Consider the following 13583-nt stretch of genomic DNA (forward strand, 5'->3'; position numbering starts at 1 on the left):
CAGGGCAGGAGAGCTTCATTTGGCTGGAGATAATACAAGGGACACAACTGTTCATCCCTTTGAGGAGCTACTGGTTGGCCTCCTTTTTCACGCAGGTTGCTTGGGTTAGGGAAAGGAAGAGTGGGGCAGCCAGAGTGTCAAGGGCAGAGTCTAACAATGAGGCTTAGGACACCCTGACTCTTCACAGGAAGAAGCGTGAAGCAGATCCTGCTCATGCTCTGCTTCAACTTTCTCCCCACAGCGTTCAAAAATAACACAGGCAGCACCTTTTCAGGTGTTCCTTCCCTCGGCCCTGCTTCTAGCCTTTGCTCTTCACTTTCCTGGCAGTATCACAGGAGAAACTGGACAGCTGAGGGGAAACCCTTTTTTCCCTGCCGGAATACACGCGTTTCCGCATTTTGCAGCCATAGTTGATGTCCTTGTACTAACCTGCTCTTTTCTTCTCAGTTCTGTTCCCCCACCCCAAACCGCAGCTTGAGGAGAAAGGGTTTTCCCTTCATACCCCAGTTCCTCCCAGCTGTGTGTGCCATGTCCCAGGGAAGATCTGTCACTCCAGCAACGCCTTGATAACCTGAGGGATTATGACCTCATTCTCTACCAGTGCTGTTACAGAAACTGAAACAAAGATACAGCCAAGGGACAGAAACTGCTTTTATTAAAAACATTCTAAAAGGTTATTTATAAAATGCATTTCATCATCTGCATTGGAACATACTATTGGTTAGGCATCTTGGACTTCCGTAATTCCAACTTGCAAAAAAAGCTTTAGCTATATAAATTTGTTGCATACCTACCACCACAGGCAACCATACTCAGATTTTGAGGATTGTGGAAAGATTTCAGCCTTCAAATATCAGTTTCTTTAAAGAGAGAGGCTAAGCAGTACACTTGCATACCTGGAAACAGCCACTTACTAGAGTGGAGTCACCTTTAAAATTCAGTGTGCCAAAGTAGAGTATTAAACCCAAAAGCTACAAAATAAATAACTTGACTGCAGGGTTCAGGAAAGTTATTTAATAAATAAAGATGCATTGTGAGAGACCCAATGTCCAGTAACTTCTCTATTAAAAAACCCCGACATTTGTACAGAAATCTGAATAAACACCCTTTTGTGAATTTGATTTTTTTAACAAGTAAACAACTTGCCCTTCCCTTCTGACTCCCGAATCAACACTGAAAGGGATTTAACTCCTCCAGACTGAAGGAGCGTGTGAAAGAAAAAAATCCCCCACTTCATTTATTTGCACTGAGTGTAACAGTTTAAAAAGTTTCTCCCGCTCCTACCTCCCTTGTCCCAGAATTGCAGAAAGATTTTAATAATTTCACTGTGATGTGCGGCTGTTTTTACACAGGTCTGCTCATTTTACACAGTGCATTCAAAAAAAATGAAGACTGAAGGCCTACTGTAACTCCAGTAGACTTTGGGATGAATTTACAGCAGAGCAAAAGGCCACAGGGATTCCAAAGACACTGGAATATGTGTTGAATCCAACACACACATTTGTATCTGCAAAACAAAGGCCCCAAATAGCAACTGCTTACGAGAACCATATTGTATATTGCCATTCATCCAGGATTTCACTGAAGAGGCACTTCTTTCACTGAAGGAGTTTTAGATACTGGAGGTTCCATACAGACGTAGACAGGGTCGCTTTGAAAGAGGTGCAAAGGAAAAAAATCCTCAAATGAGAAAAAAAAATAAAAAATCACTGTGGTTTCAACTCAGGGAAATGAAAACGGATGTTAGCAGCATTTTGGGAACCCTCTGTGAAGTGAAACAATGCTGATGGAATGGTTGTGTGCAACTGTGATTCAATTTTAGAGGTTTTTAATTAGATTACTTCAAAGACATGTTTAGATAATACCTATGCAAACAGCTGAATTGGCACATTTGATTTATGGCAGTGAGATAAATAAGGCCTGCTGCCAGGAGAATAACAAACCTATTTTAATATAGTTATATGTTAAACAATAAATCTAAGCCCCGCACTTTATCTTGGCAAGTTTAATACAAAAAAAAATTATTCTGCAGACTACAAGATGTTTAGAACCACCTGTTTACTAGAGCTTTCCTGATGAAGTCTGGGTTCGTTTCTAAGCTGAATGATGTGTTTCCATTGTAAAAACTTCTACACAGACAGAATAATTCAACTGGCCATTAAGTATTGATTTAACCCTCCAAAGAAAACTGCCACCGTTTTTTTGTTTTTCAGATCATTATTTTCTTCTCATGCATCTGCTAGATAGCTGGTAGCAAACCATTTACCTAAAATGAAGTCCTAAAAAGCGCTACCTCAAATCCCAAATTACACACCTTGCTTCCTTCCCAAAAGAACAGCTGCAGTCTCTGATCTATGTTCAGAGTAGAGTGGGATTCGAAAACACTTTAAACCAGAGATAAAAGCTATAAAGTGTGAAATAGTTGGGTGAATTGTCATTTACTAGGACTACAGGAACTAGACTTCATCAGACAATCCATCACTTCTGCCCCACACCCGCTCCCCAAGGACCGTACAGCTTGGGGTACTCCAGGGGAAAGATGTCAAGCGCTTGTAGATGTGCAACAATGAAATTTGTGTTGGTCAAATTCAAGGGCAGATACTCAGCTGTGGCTTTAATATACATAAAATTACTGCAGTTTTCAAATCGGGCAGGGGGAGGTATATGTAGCTGGCAATACGCCCTTGTTCTCTGGGGAGAACATCAGTGGTACAACAGTAGAACCAGTATGACAATCATCAAAACCAGATCTAAAGTAAGCCCTTGCTTACGCTACAGTAGCAAGGGCACAGGTTTTAATACAGTTTGGCTGAAACATGAGATAATTTGCCATACAGCCTCAGCAATACCATTACGCTGTTATGAACAGCAGAAGAATCAAGTGAATGCCTAAGTTTCATTCAAGCTGCAACATGCCTTTTAGAAAGGTGCTTAAAAGCTCAAATGACTCAATTTAATAAATAAATTTAAGCTGAACACTGCTAGTGCTGTGTGCATTAACACTGCTTCACATTCTTTCAAAGTAAATATATTGGACCTGGGAATACCTACAGTACCATAACCACGCTATCTGTCACCTTGGCCACACTCCCTTTTTATTTTAAACATACACCTCTACAGGACTTGCTAAGAAAATTTAGCAATAAAACATATGTGTGTCACCATTGGCGTTTTCATTTCATCCAATATCCAATCTACAGACAGACAGAACACATTAGAACTTCAGAAACCAGTCGTACCTTTAAAATAACATCTAGCTTTAACACAGTTTGGTGTTCAGGGACACCTAACTGCAACAGATAAAAACTGATACAATACGGCTAAGATTAGGCTCCATCACCAGTCAGATAAGTAGGCACCATCAGGGTACCCTTTTGGAAAAGTGGGATGCAATAAGGCAAGAGTTTCTTTTCAGTTAAAATTAGTCTTCCGTAAATGCTTATTAGGAATTTCTATAGCGCTGACTTGAAGAGGCCAGGACCCGCCAACAATTCCTGCTTGGATAGCTACTCCCGTTACAACTGCTAGGTCAGGATCTACAGAGGTGTTAGGCTCCTTTCCAAAGAAATCCTGAATAACTTTGCGTATCTGAGGTATCCGGGTGGAGCCTCCCACTAACACAATTTCATCCACTTCTGCTTTCTGGAGGTGGCCGTCCTTCAACACTTGTTCAATGGGCACAAGAATCTTCTCGAAGAGGTCCTCATTTAATGTCTCAAACAGCTTCCTAGAGATTTCTGTTTCAAACACAACTTTCATAAAGTTGTTCTCTACTTTTGAGGTGTCTCCAGGATTTTTCAGGTCTCCTGTTTTTTGTGAAGGCTCGCCTTTCACCACATTGTTTGGTTTTACCTCACTATCTGGAAGTTCTTTTGTAGGCTTCCTTTCTGGCACAGTCAACAACACCCTTAGCGTAGCTGTCTCATGAACAGTTAGATTTAACTTAACTGCTTCCACAGCCTGCCTGAGGCGATGTATTTCTTCTTTTCTTGTTGGCAGGGAACCATACGTTTGATGGAGCTGATTGTATAAATACAGCATCAACCTCTGATTAAAATCCTGTCCTCCAAGTTTGTTGTTACCTGAAACATCAGAATAAAAGGCATTAGACACATCACTCTCAAAGGTTCAGAAAGCAGTACAAATCTTTCCATTTACTGGGAGATGGTGGTTGAGGGCCAGAACAATGACAGTAGGACCATAAGCATAGTGCAAGAGCAAACAGAGCTGTGAAAATAAATTTCATTAACTGTTCACTGAAGAACATGTGATGGGTAGTAATTTCCAGATTTTTATTTAGCAACAATTACAGAATCTACTCCCCTCAATGGTTTTCCCTTGGAACTGCTCTGCTACACTCTAACAGGAAAAAGCCATGGCTGTGAACTCAGAGGTATTTCTGAAGAAGAAACCATGTAATGACAAATTTCGAGCCAGAACCCTGTGACTGAAGTGCAATCTCTCACAGCAAATTGTTTTTCCAGCTAATTTCCCCCTCTGCCTGGAATGAGTTTTTCTCTTAGCACTTCCACAGTAGGGCTTTATCAGGATTATTGTCCTACCAGTTTCAAGTTATTCAACATCTTCATGCATATGAAAAAACACATGCCACTGAAGTATATGTATATACCCCTGCCTAAAGCAGGAGAATATACATAACCAGTTCCTACCGAAAGGATACTCTTGCACTATGTTTCCAAAACCTTTCAAAACAATTGCTTTCCATTCAACAGAGCTAAAAAGAAATGACCTGCAGACTTTCAGTCATGTTGAACAATATTCTCAAAGCTTTCACCATTTGGGTTTTTTTTTTTTTGACTGAAAACAGGAATTCACTTAGTGGGTCTCTGTCTAAATGAAGCTGCTGAATTATGTCTTGCTGTTCACTCCTACTGGACTGAGCAGTAGCTCATATCAAAACTGAAGGCAACACAAGCAGTTAGCACTGCAGTCACAAACCTAATTGTGCATGAAAGGCAGCCGAGAACACATTCAGAGAACACTTTGCAACAAGGCTGGTACATTTTAAAAGCCCCTATAACATGACTTTAGGTGCACCTTTTATTTTGCTCCCGCTCCCTGAGGAAGTAAAGAGTTTTTCTCACCTGCCATGGCTCGTGTGAGGAACATCCCTCCCTGCTTGTTCAACAGAGACACATCCAAAGTTCCTCCACCCAAATCCACCACCAGAACGTTAAACACATCAGCATTGTGGAGTCCATAAGCCATAGCTGCAGCTGTGGGTTCATTGATGACTCGCAAAATTTTTAGCCCTGCAAAGAGCAAAGATACCAAGCAAGAATCAGGTATACATCTGTGAAAAGTGCAGTTCTCCCATCATAATGACATTTACCATAAGCTGGTTGGTTGATTTTTTTAAGCAAATTTACCTCAAGTAAAATGTCAGATCTAAAGGAAATAGTTTTCTAAGCAGTAATACTCAATGAACTCTTTTCCATACTCAAGCCTGAAGCATCAGGGTGAAGTCATGAACCATGATTTGCCAAAACACAGTTCTTCTACAGAAATCTTGCTAAGGAGACTGACATGTTCTATTTCTGTTTAAATTACTGTCAGCGGGTGCTCTGGACCAACTCCCTATTTGAAGATTGCCAAAAAGATTATTTTCCCTGAAGCAAAACTTACTTCTTCTAGCTACCTACATCTGCATTAGTTTGCTGCACCTGTTGGTACCCAGGAGTTCTTTGCTGTTCCTCGCAACTAGTAATGGTCTGCAAAAACTAAATATCGCTTCTGAGCCCCTCCATCACTGATTTGCTGTGCCTATACCCTCCCCAAAGACTTTACTGTTGGAGAAACAGACCTTAAGATTTCCTAGAAAAACACTAGAATAAGGATGCACCACCTGCAATATTAGCTGCCTTAATGGTAGAATTCCGTTGCCTTTCATCAAACTCTGCTGGCACAGAGATGACTGCCTTCGAAACAGGCATGCCAATATAGTCTTCAGCCATTCTCTTCAATTTCAGCAGTAGCTGAGAGCCAATATACTCTGGAGTGATGTGAAAGGTTTCATTAGTTGTCAAAGAAAATTCAGCAGATCCATTGTTGTTGAAAATCTAGGAGGAAAAAGCAACACGACCCACATGTAAGTAGCCGCCTTCTTATGCTTTCCCACCCTACTCCCACCAAATGTTTCATTTGCATATAGTCTGTGTATTCTGGAAAAATATAAATGTGCTTTTCCACTTCCTGTGTCACTTCTATTCCTTGACTATGAGTACTATGCAAAATGTGACTTAAGGGATCCAAGCATACCCAAAGTAGTGACGCTCTCTGTGCCCATGTAAGACACATTAGAAAACAAAAAGTTAAAACCTAGCAACTGTGTGAAAGCTTCAACATTCCATTCAAAGATAAAAGTAATGCTTTTTAATCATTAGACTTTTTAATTTTAGACTATGAGGGGAGCTGAAGTTTCAGCAGCTTCACAGTAAGAATTTCAAGTTGAAATTTATCCTTTAAGAAAATGGGCTGGAAGGTTACCCAGAAACAGATTTCACGGTAGAGGAACGGGTCCTCTGGAAAATCACTATCAGCTGCCATGCAGAAGTATACTGCTTCTACAACCGTTTCCTCCTCCCCTCTATGGATATCTCTTATGGTCTTCAGACACATAAGATTCAGCCAAGTGACTCGAGGTTAGACAAGCTAGTTACTTACTACATGTTTTAAGCATCCCATAGCTTACGGTCTGGAGAGAACTGAAGGAGAAGGCTACTCACCTTAAAGGGATACCTACTACTTTCACTTTTCAGTTCCTCTGAACTGAAGATTTTCCCAATGAATCTTTTTGCATCATATATGGTGTTCTGAGGGTTTGAGTCAGCCAGTTCTAGGCCATCGTATCCTACATAGACGCCTCTGTCTGTGAAAGAGACTATACTTGGAATGCTGTTGTGCCCATTTTCATCTGCAATAACCTTCACCAGCCCTGTTCCAGGAAGAAACACACCAACAGAGCAGTAAGTTGTGCCAAGATCAATCCCGATTACTTTTGGTGCAGGCATTGGTAAGTATTGCTGTGCTAGGTAGCCAGCTAACAGGAGAGCCAAAACAGCTGAACCTGAAACACAGAGTTTTAAAAAACAGGGTTAGAGTAGCTACTGCTGCAAACTTACAAGCCAGTGAGTATTAACACTTATTTAATACATAACAGTATTATGCATTACACTTCATGTGGCTTTATTTCATGCCCTTAAGCCTGTTCAGCTACTCAATTACTTTTCAGTTTCCTTAAAGGTCACCAGCAAATTCAGGTCTCTTAATCCAACAAAAAGTGGTTAGAAGAGTCAAATGTCTCAGCCATTAAATGCTACAGTGACTTTTAAAAGCCCAAGAGGTACAGCAAAATCGACAATATCACCACCCTGCAGTAATTCTTTTTCTCTGTGCGAGGTACTTCAGAAATAGGCTAATTAGTACTTAAAAAGGAACTGCCTATGAGTGACCCCTCCCTAAGGGACATCTAGTTAATGAGGCTGCACAAAAATCACAGTGAAATGACAAACTCCCAACCCAAACATCTCCTCCAGCTTCAACAGAAGTCTAAACATAAGGAGATGCAAACCCATACCAACTCCTCCTGGTTCTGTCATAGCCCCCAGAGAGTACCTTCCCACATCTCTGAATCTTCTCTATGCCTTGAAATCAAGGGGTAGTTTAAGTGTGAAATACATTGCTTTTAAAATCTTATTTTACATATATTCAACTGACAAAGCAAGAAACCTGAAAACCTAATAATGCCTCAGCAAAGGGGGGGGAGGAAGGAATTGAGAGAGGGAAACTGCAATAAACAAACAAAATCTCAAGAAGACCTCTAAACAGCTGAAGTTTCGAGCAGTGGATAAGCCCTGTTCCCCAGCAGGGCAGGGCGGGCACAGCTGTACGCAGACCAGTGACAACAGAAGAGTTTACATTCAGCCGCCAATTTCGCAAGACCTTTCCTCGCAATCCGGCGCTGAGCGCCTGGGCCCTCCCAACAGGGCGACACTCCGCGCCGGCCGCAGGGAACCCCCGCGTGATAACGGTGACAAGGAGGGCACGGCTCCGGCAGCCCCACCAAGCCTCGCGGTGGGAGTCAGCGGCCTCCTCAAAGGCCCCGGCCCCAGTCAGGGTGACGGGACGTGCCTGAGCCCCGCCAAGCGGACGCCACCACGGGCGCAGCAGGAGCCAGCAGCGTTCCGCCGCCGCTCACCTCACCTCACCTCACCCCCTGGCACCATCCCCTCAGCCGCCCAGGCGCGGACAGGCCCCCGGCCCTGCTCACCCAGCACCGCCATCTGCCCAGCCATCGCTGCCAGCTGGCCCCGCGAGCACCGCCTACCCCGACTGGGAGCGGTAGTTGTGTTGGCGGCCATGGCTGTGGAGGGCCCTCTACGGTGCCCGGGACGGTAAGGACCGGCAGCCGCTTCCCTCCCGCCACAGCGCCCCCATCCCCTGGGCACGGGCGGGCAGCACGCAGCGGTGCTGGCAGCAGGGACGCTTCCTTTCCCAGCCAGCAGGCAGGCTCCTGCCTGCGTGAGGCGTTAGAGACCGTAGATGTGGCACTGCCAAGTCAGCACACAGTAACGCTGTTAAGCATTTAAAAGCAATTATCGCGATTATTGGTTATTCTTTATCATTATTGCTGGCACCCAGTAATAATGATAAAAACACCCGGAAACACTCAGTGTTTGAAAGGCTTCTGCTGAGGCGGCAGCTGCCCTCACAGCCCCGGCGCTGGCGTTCATGGGAGAGCCACCGCTGCCGCACAACACAGCGGGTGCTGCTGCCGGCCGGGCAGTCTGTAGGCGCGCCGGCTGCTGAGGGGGAACGGCCTTGGCCCTGGACGAGGAAAGCCCCTGCTCAGGGACCTGACCTGCCGTTTGTTGCCAGCGCCGGTCGTGGCGCCAGACCGAGACCTCCCGGCACCGGGGAAGGGGCTTTGATCCAACACGGCGTTAAGCTGGAGCAGAGGGTTTGCGTTTCATCTGCTCTGTGATGCTGTCTCCAGAGAGAGCGGCTGGGTCTCCTGCGCTGAGGCTGCACATTCCCTTTTAAACACACTTAATCTCTTCTCCCTGAAGTGCTCTAATGAGTTTTGCAATTTATCAGCGTTCTTTCAATGCTACGGTTCAACAGCGAGACAGCCACGGCAGCTCTTTATCAGTGGTGAGGGGAGAGTTCCTTCTTGCCCGCCTGACATTTAGACAAGGAGAACACAGATGAAACTAGACCCTCGAATACGTAGAGTTCCTCCTCGACGAGCACACTTACCTAGCCCAGGAAATACAGCAGGAAGTACAGCGTGGGTTGCTTCTTGTCAGCTCTCCCTCTGCTAACTTCTGCTCTCATAAGGAGGAGCAGATTTTCAGGTTCTTGCAGATGAGGTTTCTGTTTCAGGCAGGAGTTAATGGTGAGAATCTAACGTTTCCTTAATGCAATTTAAGATTTTTTTTTTTTTTTCAAATAGACAATGGGCATAAATAAATAGCTGATAACAATAGCATAGTGGAAGAAAAGTTAGGCTAAGTTCCACTGCAGTTACCATCTCTAGCATGTTTGTTTCTCCTAAGTGATGGAAAGACACATAACCCAGAAGTAATTTCCAGGAGCTTGCTGCTTACAAGTTTCTTCTTTATGCCAAAAGCAGCACCACTTTAAGTTAATAATGAAAATGTGTGCATCCTCCATTTTATGGTTAAGATAGGTACAGTGATGTGGTTCATACTCAGCACAAGAAGGCAGAAACTCCCCAGTAAGCAAAGAGAAGGTTGGATCTTCTTAATGAGTCATGATCTGATTGTTTTCTAATGATGTTTCCAATTTCTTTTCCATACATATGACTTGGATACTTGAATCATGTTTCTTGAAGTGGGACCATTGTTATCATGATCATTCTTAAGTTATTTAAGTGGGGGAAAACTTGTAATCATTGTTTACACTATTTCCTCACTTGTATAACTCTAGAGCAGGCACTTTGTATTTTAGACAACTGTCAGTGGGTGGTAAGCATTAAAAAAAAAAAGAGGTTTAGTGTAAACAGGGCATACAATTAAAGTGGATTTTGCTCATAATCTTGATATTTAATGGCAACCCGATACTTTAATATATAGGGACCGTGTGAAATATCGCACTAAGCAATGCAGATATGTAGGGATGCTTTTTTAAAAAAACACTGATACAAAAGCTCATTTCAGAGATTTCTTCCTTTTCTAAAGCATAGGTCAGGCTCTGGTTTTTGTCCTTGAGGTTAAAAGACATTGTGATCTTTTGATAACGTACTTGCTGAAGGTCAGAATTCAAGTGTCTATATAGTTTCCATTCTGTTTCTTCATAACAGAGCTACTTAATGAGTTTAGCATATCAGTCAAGGACTGCACACCTGAATCAGGCTCCCCAGAGGCCCCGCTGTTCCCTGCAAAGTCACACAGGCTGCCTGCCTGCCTGGAGTCAAATCAAGGAGGGAGCCTCGGCAGGCTTCTTGCTGTGCAGCGAGCGTGTATCATGCCAGAAGCTTCTTTGGAAGCCACCACCCTCCCTGTAGCTGTTTTTGGCTTTTGTGCAGTTTGAAGGCTGGATCCATTGTACATACTCTGTAGTCCCTCAAAGGCAACACTGGATCTTCAGGACGCATGCTCAGATGAAGTCAGAAGTGCCTAATTTTTCCCCTACATCTGCTCTATGACCTATCAGGACCTGCTCATGGATACTTCTGGTCTCTGCACAGAGATGCCAGACTTCTTTTGCATCTGCAAAATCAGTAGAAGTAATCCTAGTGAGCTTGCTTTTGTTTTTTTTGAACATTCTCAAAGTGTCTCCTCTGTCAGCTTCTTTTACCTACTCTTGCACACCTCTCCTCCAGGAGAGTGAGACCTGTTTCCATTTTCTTCTCTTATCTGAGGAACTGCTACAACCAGGAATGGGTTGTTCAGGAACAGAAGGGAACATTCAGAGCTTCTGGAGAAAATGGCTTGATTTTGCACAGAATAATTAAATATTCATTGGTCAATAGAGGGAGGGGGTTATTTTGCTGGGACAGGAAAGCTGTGAGTGGCCCCTACAGATTGCCTGATGGGGAATCCATCAGTGTGGTTAGAGGCAGACACTGGTCTTTTTTCCCTGAAATAACATGCTTTAGCTACTTCCCTGTGGCAGGGCATATACTTGAGCATCCTCCCCTGAGGGTCGGCAGTGCAAGTGCAGACCCATACTACACCTTTGAAAAAGCTTTACAGGATGTAGCTGAATGAGAGTAAGCGAGGTGCTGCAATGACATGGGCTACTAGGGCAGCTGCTTCTGGTGTCTGCTGGTTTGGGTACCTAGGCTGTGCTGGCTGCATAGCGTCAACCAGCCCTTGGTGACCACCCACCTGGCCCTCAACACTTGCCTGCCACTAACTTGAGTGGGAAGTGGGCATGCAGCTAACTCCCTCTGAGGGTCTTGTCGAAGTGCTTGTTTACCCCTATTAGTGCATCTGTTCACTCTAGTAGAAAGCTGTTTGTAACATTTCAAAAGGTTTTTGTGGATTAATTTCCTTCGAGGGGCTGTTGTTTTCCTCTGGTGCTTTGATAGGTGGAGGTAAACATGGTTTTGTCTGTAAGTAGCTTGAGGGAGAGAGTTGTTCTTAAAATGTAAGAGCAGAGAGGCTGGTTTTAAAACAGTCTCCCATCAGATGTGAACTGGTGTCTGCAGGAAAAAAACCCTGCTACACTGGGGAGTAATGCTGAAAATGTAGACCTGTGATGTGCTAAATGCAGTTCAAGCATTCGGTGTGTGTGTAATCAAATACAGCTTGTTCTCATTTGTAGCATGCTTTGCATCAGCTGTATTCCCACATTTGGAGAAACGGGATTTGAGTTTGTAGAGCCATCTTTTCTGTCATCATGCAAAACAGGCTTCTTCTTTCCTAGGGTATACTCAGTGAGTGCTTTCTGCACTGTCTCAAGTCGTTTTCATGCCAGTGTCCAAAACTGAAACACAGGGTGTAGGGATATGGCCAGAGCAAAGTGTGGTCCCAGCAACCCAGTATGAACACACAGTTTCCCTCTGTGAAGGAGGAAAGGGTAGAGGGAGTTGGATCCACTTCTTAGGGGGAGAATGTAGTCAATGTCTCTATGAGAAGGGAGGTGATTTATTTAGATGCAAATATCTGAAACCTCATTTTCATTTTTTTTTTTTAACTTGGAAAAAAGCAGGTTCTTAGCCTTAGTGCAATCCCATCATCTAAATTAGGGAGAATGTCACTGATAGTTCCCTTCCCTAATTAAAACATTGATCTTCTCCTGTTGTATATGGTTGAGCAAGGGAAGGATGTCACCAGAGCCCAGTCTTCCTCTGACAGACAGTTCAATGTCAGGCAGCTGGGAGTATAACCTTCAATTTAGATGCAAAAGTTTCTATTTAAATTCCAGCACGTAGCTTAAGGATTCCTGGCTCCCGTTGAGTGGCCGACTGGCCGTCGCCACGTAGGTGTGCGCTGAATTCCTCATCAGCCAGAAACCCATTCCCCAGCCCCAGGGGCAGCGGGAGCAGCTCGGTGTTGCTCCGAGGATTCATAGCCCCGGAGAGCTGAACCAGGAGGCGAGACCAAGTACAAGAAGCTTCCACCAGATGTCTCTGCCATGCAGCGTTGCTTCCGCTGCCCGCTTTCGGCCCTTGACAGCTACCTGCGAATACATATAAAGCATATTAACCTTTTGCAATCGTTATCCAAATTCTTGTAAAGGCATAAGTCATGGAAACGGTGTCTCATTTTTCATCACGGTTTATTTAATTGCCTTAACATACGCATTTCACTGAACCCTCATGAAATCATTTTGAGGTTAACAATGAAATTACTATTTCCCCTTTCATGAATACAGTTGCAGTGATAACATTATAATGTAACCCAGTAACTGTCCAGGAAAAACCATCTGGAAGAGAAATGAGATTTTCACTGATCTTGCTCCCACTTCTCTACTTGAATTTCAGTTGGTCTGCGTGCTGACACATCTTGCTGTGGTGTGAAAAAGAAAAAAAAAACAAATAAAAGTGGAGACCTTCTATGGAAGAGACAAACTAGGTTTGACACTTACTGGTCTGATAACACAATTTGTCTTCCTGCTTCACCGTAGTGCCATTTTGGGTAGGTGTTGCAAGGCAAAGGGTGAATGCCAGCTGTGAGATTGGCAGAATTTTCCCCAGCCATGACAGCCTGCGTTAGTGGGGCTGAATCATGTTGTGGCTTGGTTCCGTGCTGATGCCTGTAGCACATAAACCATGATCTGCTCCACTTAGGTGTCCAATGTGGAAGCAGGGAGAACAATACCACAGTAACTCCAGGGGTGACAGGTAAACTGATTGCTTGTACAACTGGTGACAAGAAGGTGCTGCAAAGTGCAAGCTAGAGCAGAAGGAGGATGATATGGCTGAGAGTCTCATCATCTGCATGAATCATGATAGTGATAATGATAATGAACAAGAGTCCCAGCGCTCTCCCAGGAGACCATTTCTCATTCACATTGTTGCTGTGTTTATGAAATACATACAGATGTCAGTCAGTCTTGTCAATTTTATCTCTTATAAATAACAACAAAAG

At 43.8% G+C, this 13583-nt stretch overlaps 1 protein-coding gene across 1 annotated transcript; it reads right to left on the reverse strand.

Moving 5' to 3' along the window:
* Window positions 1-633: 633 nt before the first annotated feature.
* HSPA13 (heat shock protein family A (Hsp70) member 13) lies at window positions 634-8338 on the reverse strand. The gene is made up of 5 exons (XM_062622091.1): window positions 8291-8338; window positions 6747-7087; window positions 5867-6080; window positions 5106-5273; window positions 634-4082 (listed from the first exon to the last, which is right to left on the reverse strand). The coding sequence occupies exons 1-5, from the start codon at window positions 8313-8315 to the stop codon at window positions 3412-3414; spliced, it is 1419 nt and encodes a 472-aa protein (XP_062478075.1). The 5' UTR covers window positions 8316-8338; the 3' UTR covers window positions 634-3411.
* Window positions 8339-13583: the final 5245 nt, after the last annotated feature.

Source organism: Pezoporus occidentalis, unplaced genomic scaffold, assembly GCF_034315485.1.
Source record: "Pezoporus occidentalis ecotype Australia unplaced genomic scaffold, CSIRO_AGI_Poc_V1 ctg24, whole genome shotgun sequence".
NCBI classification, from domain to species: domain Eukaryota; kingdom Metazoa; phylum Chordata; class Aves; order Psittaciformes; family Psittacidae; genus Pezoporus; species Pezoporus occidentalis.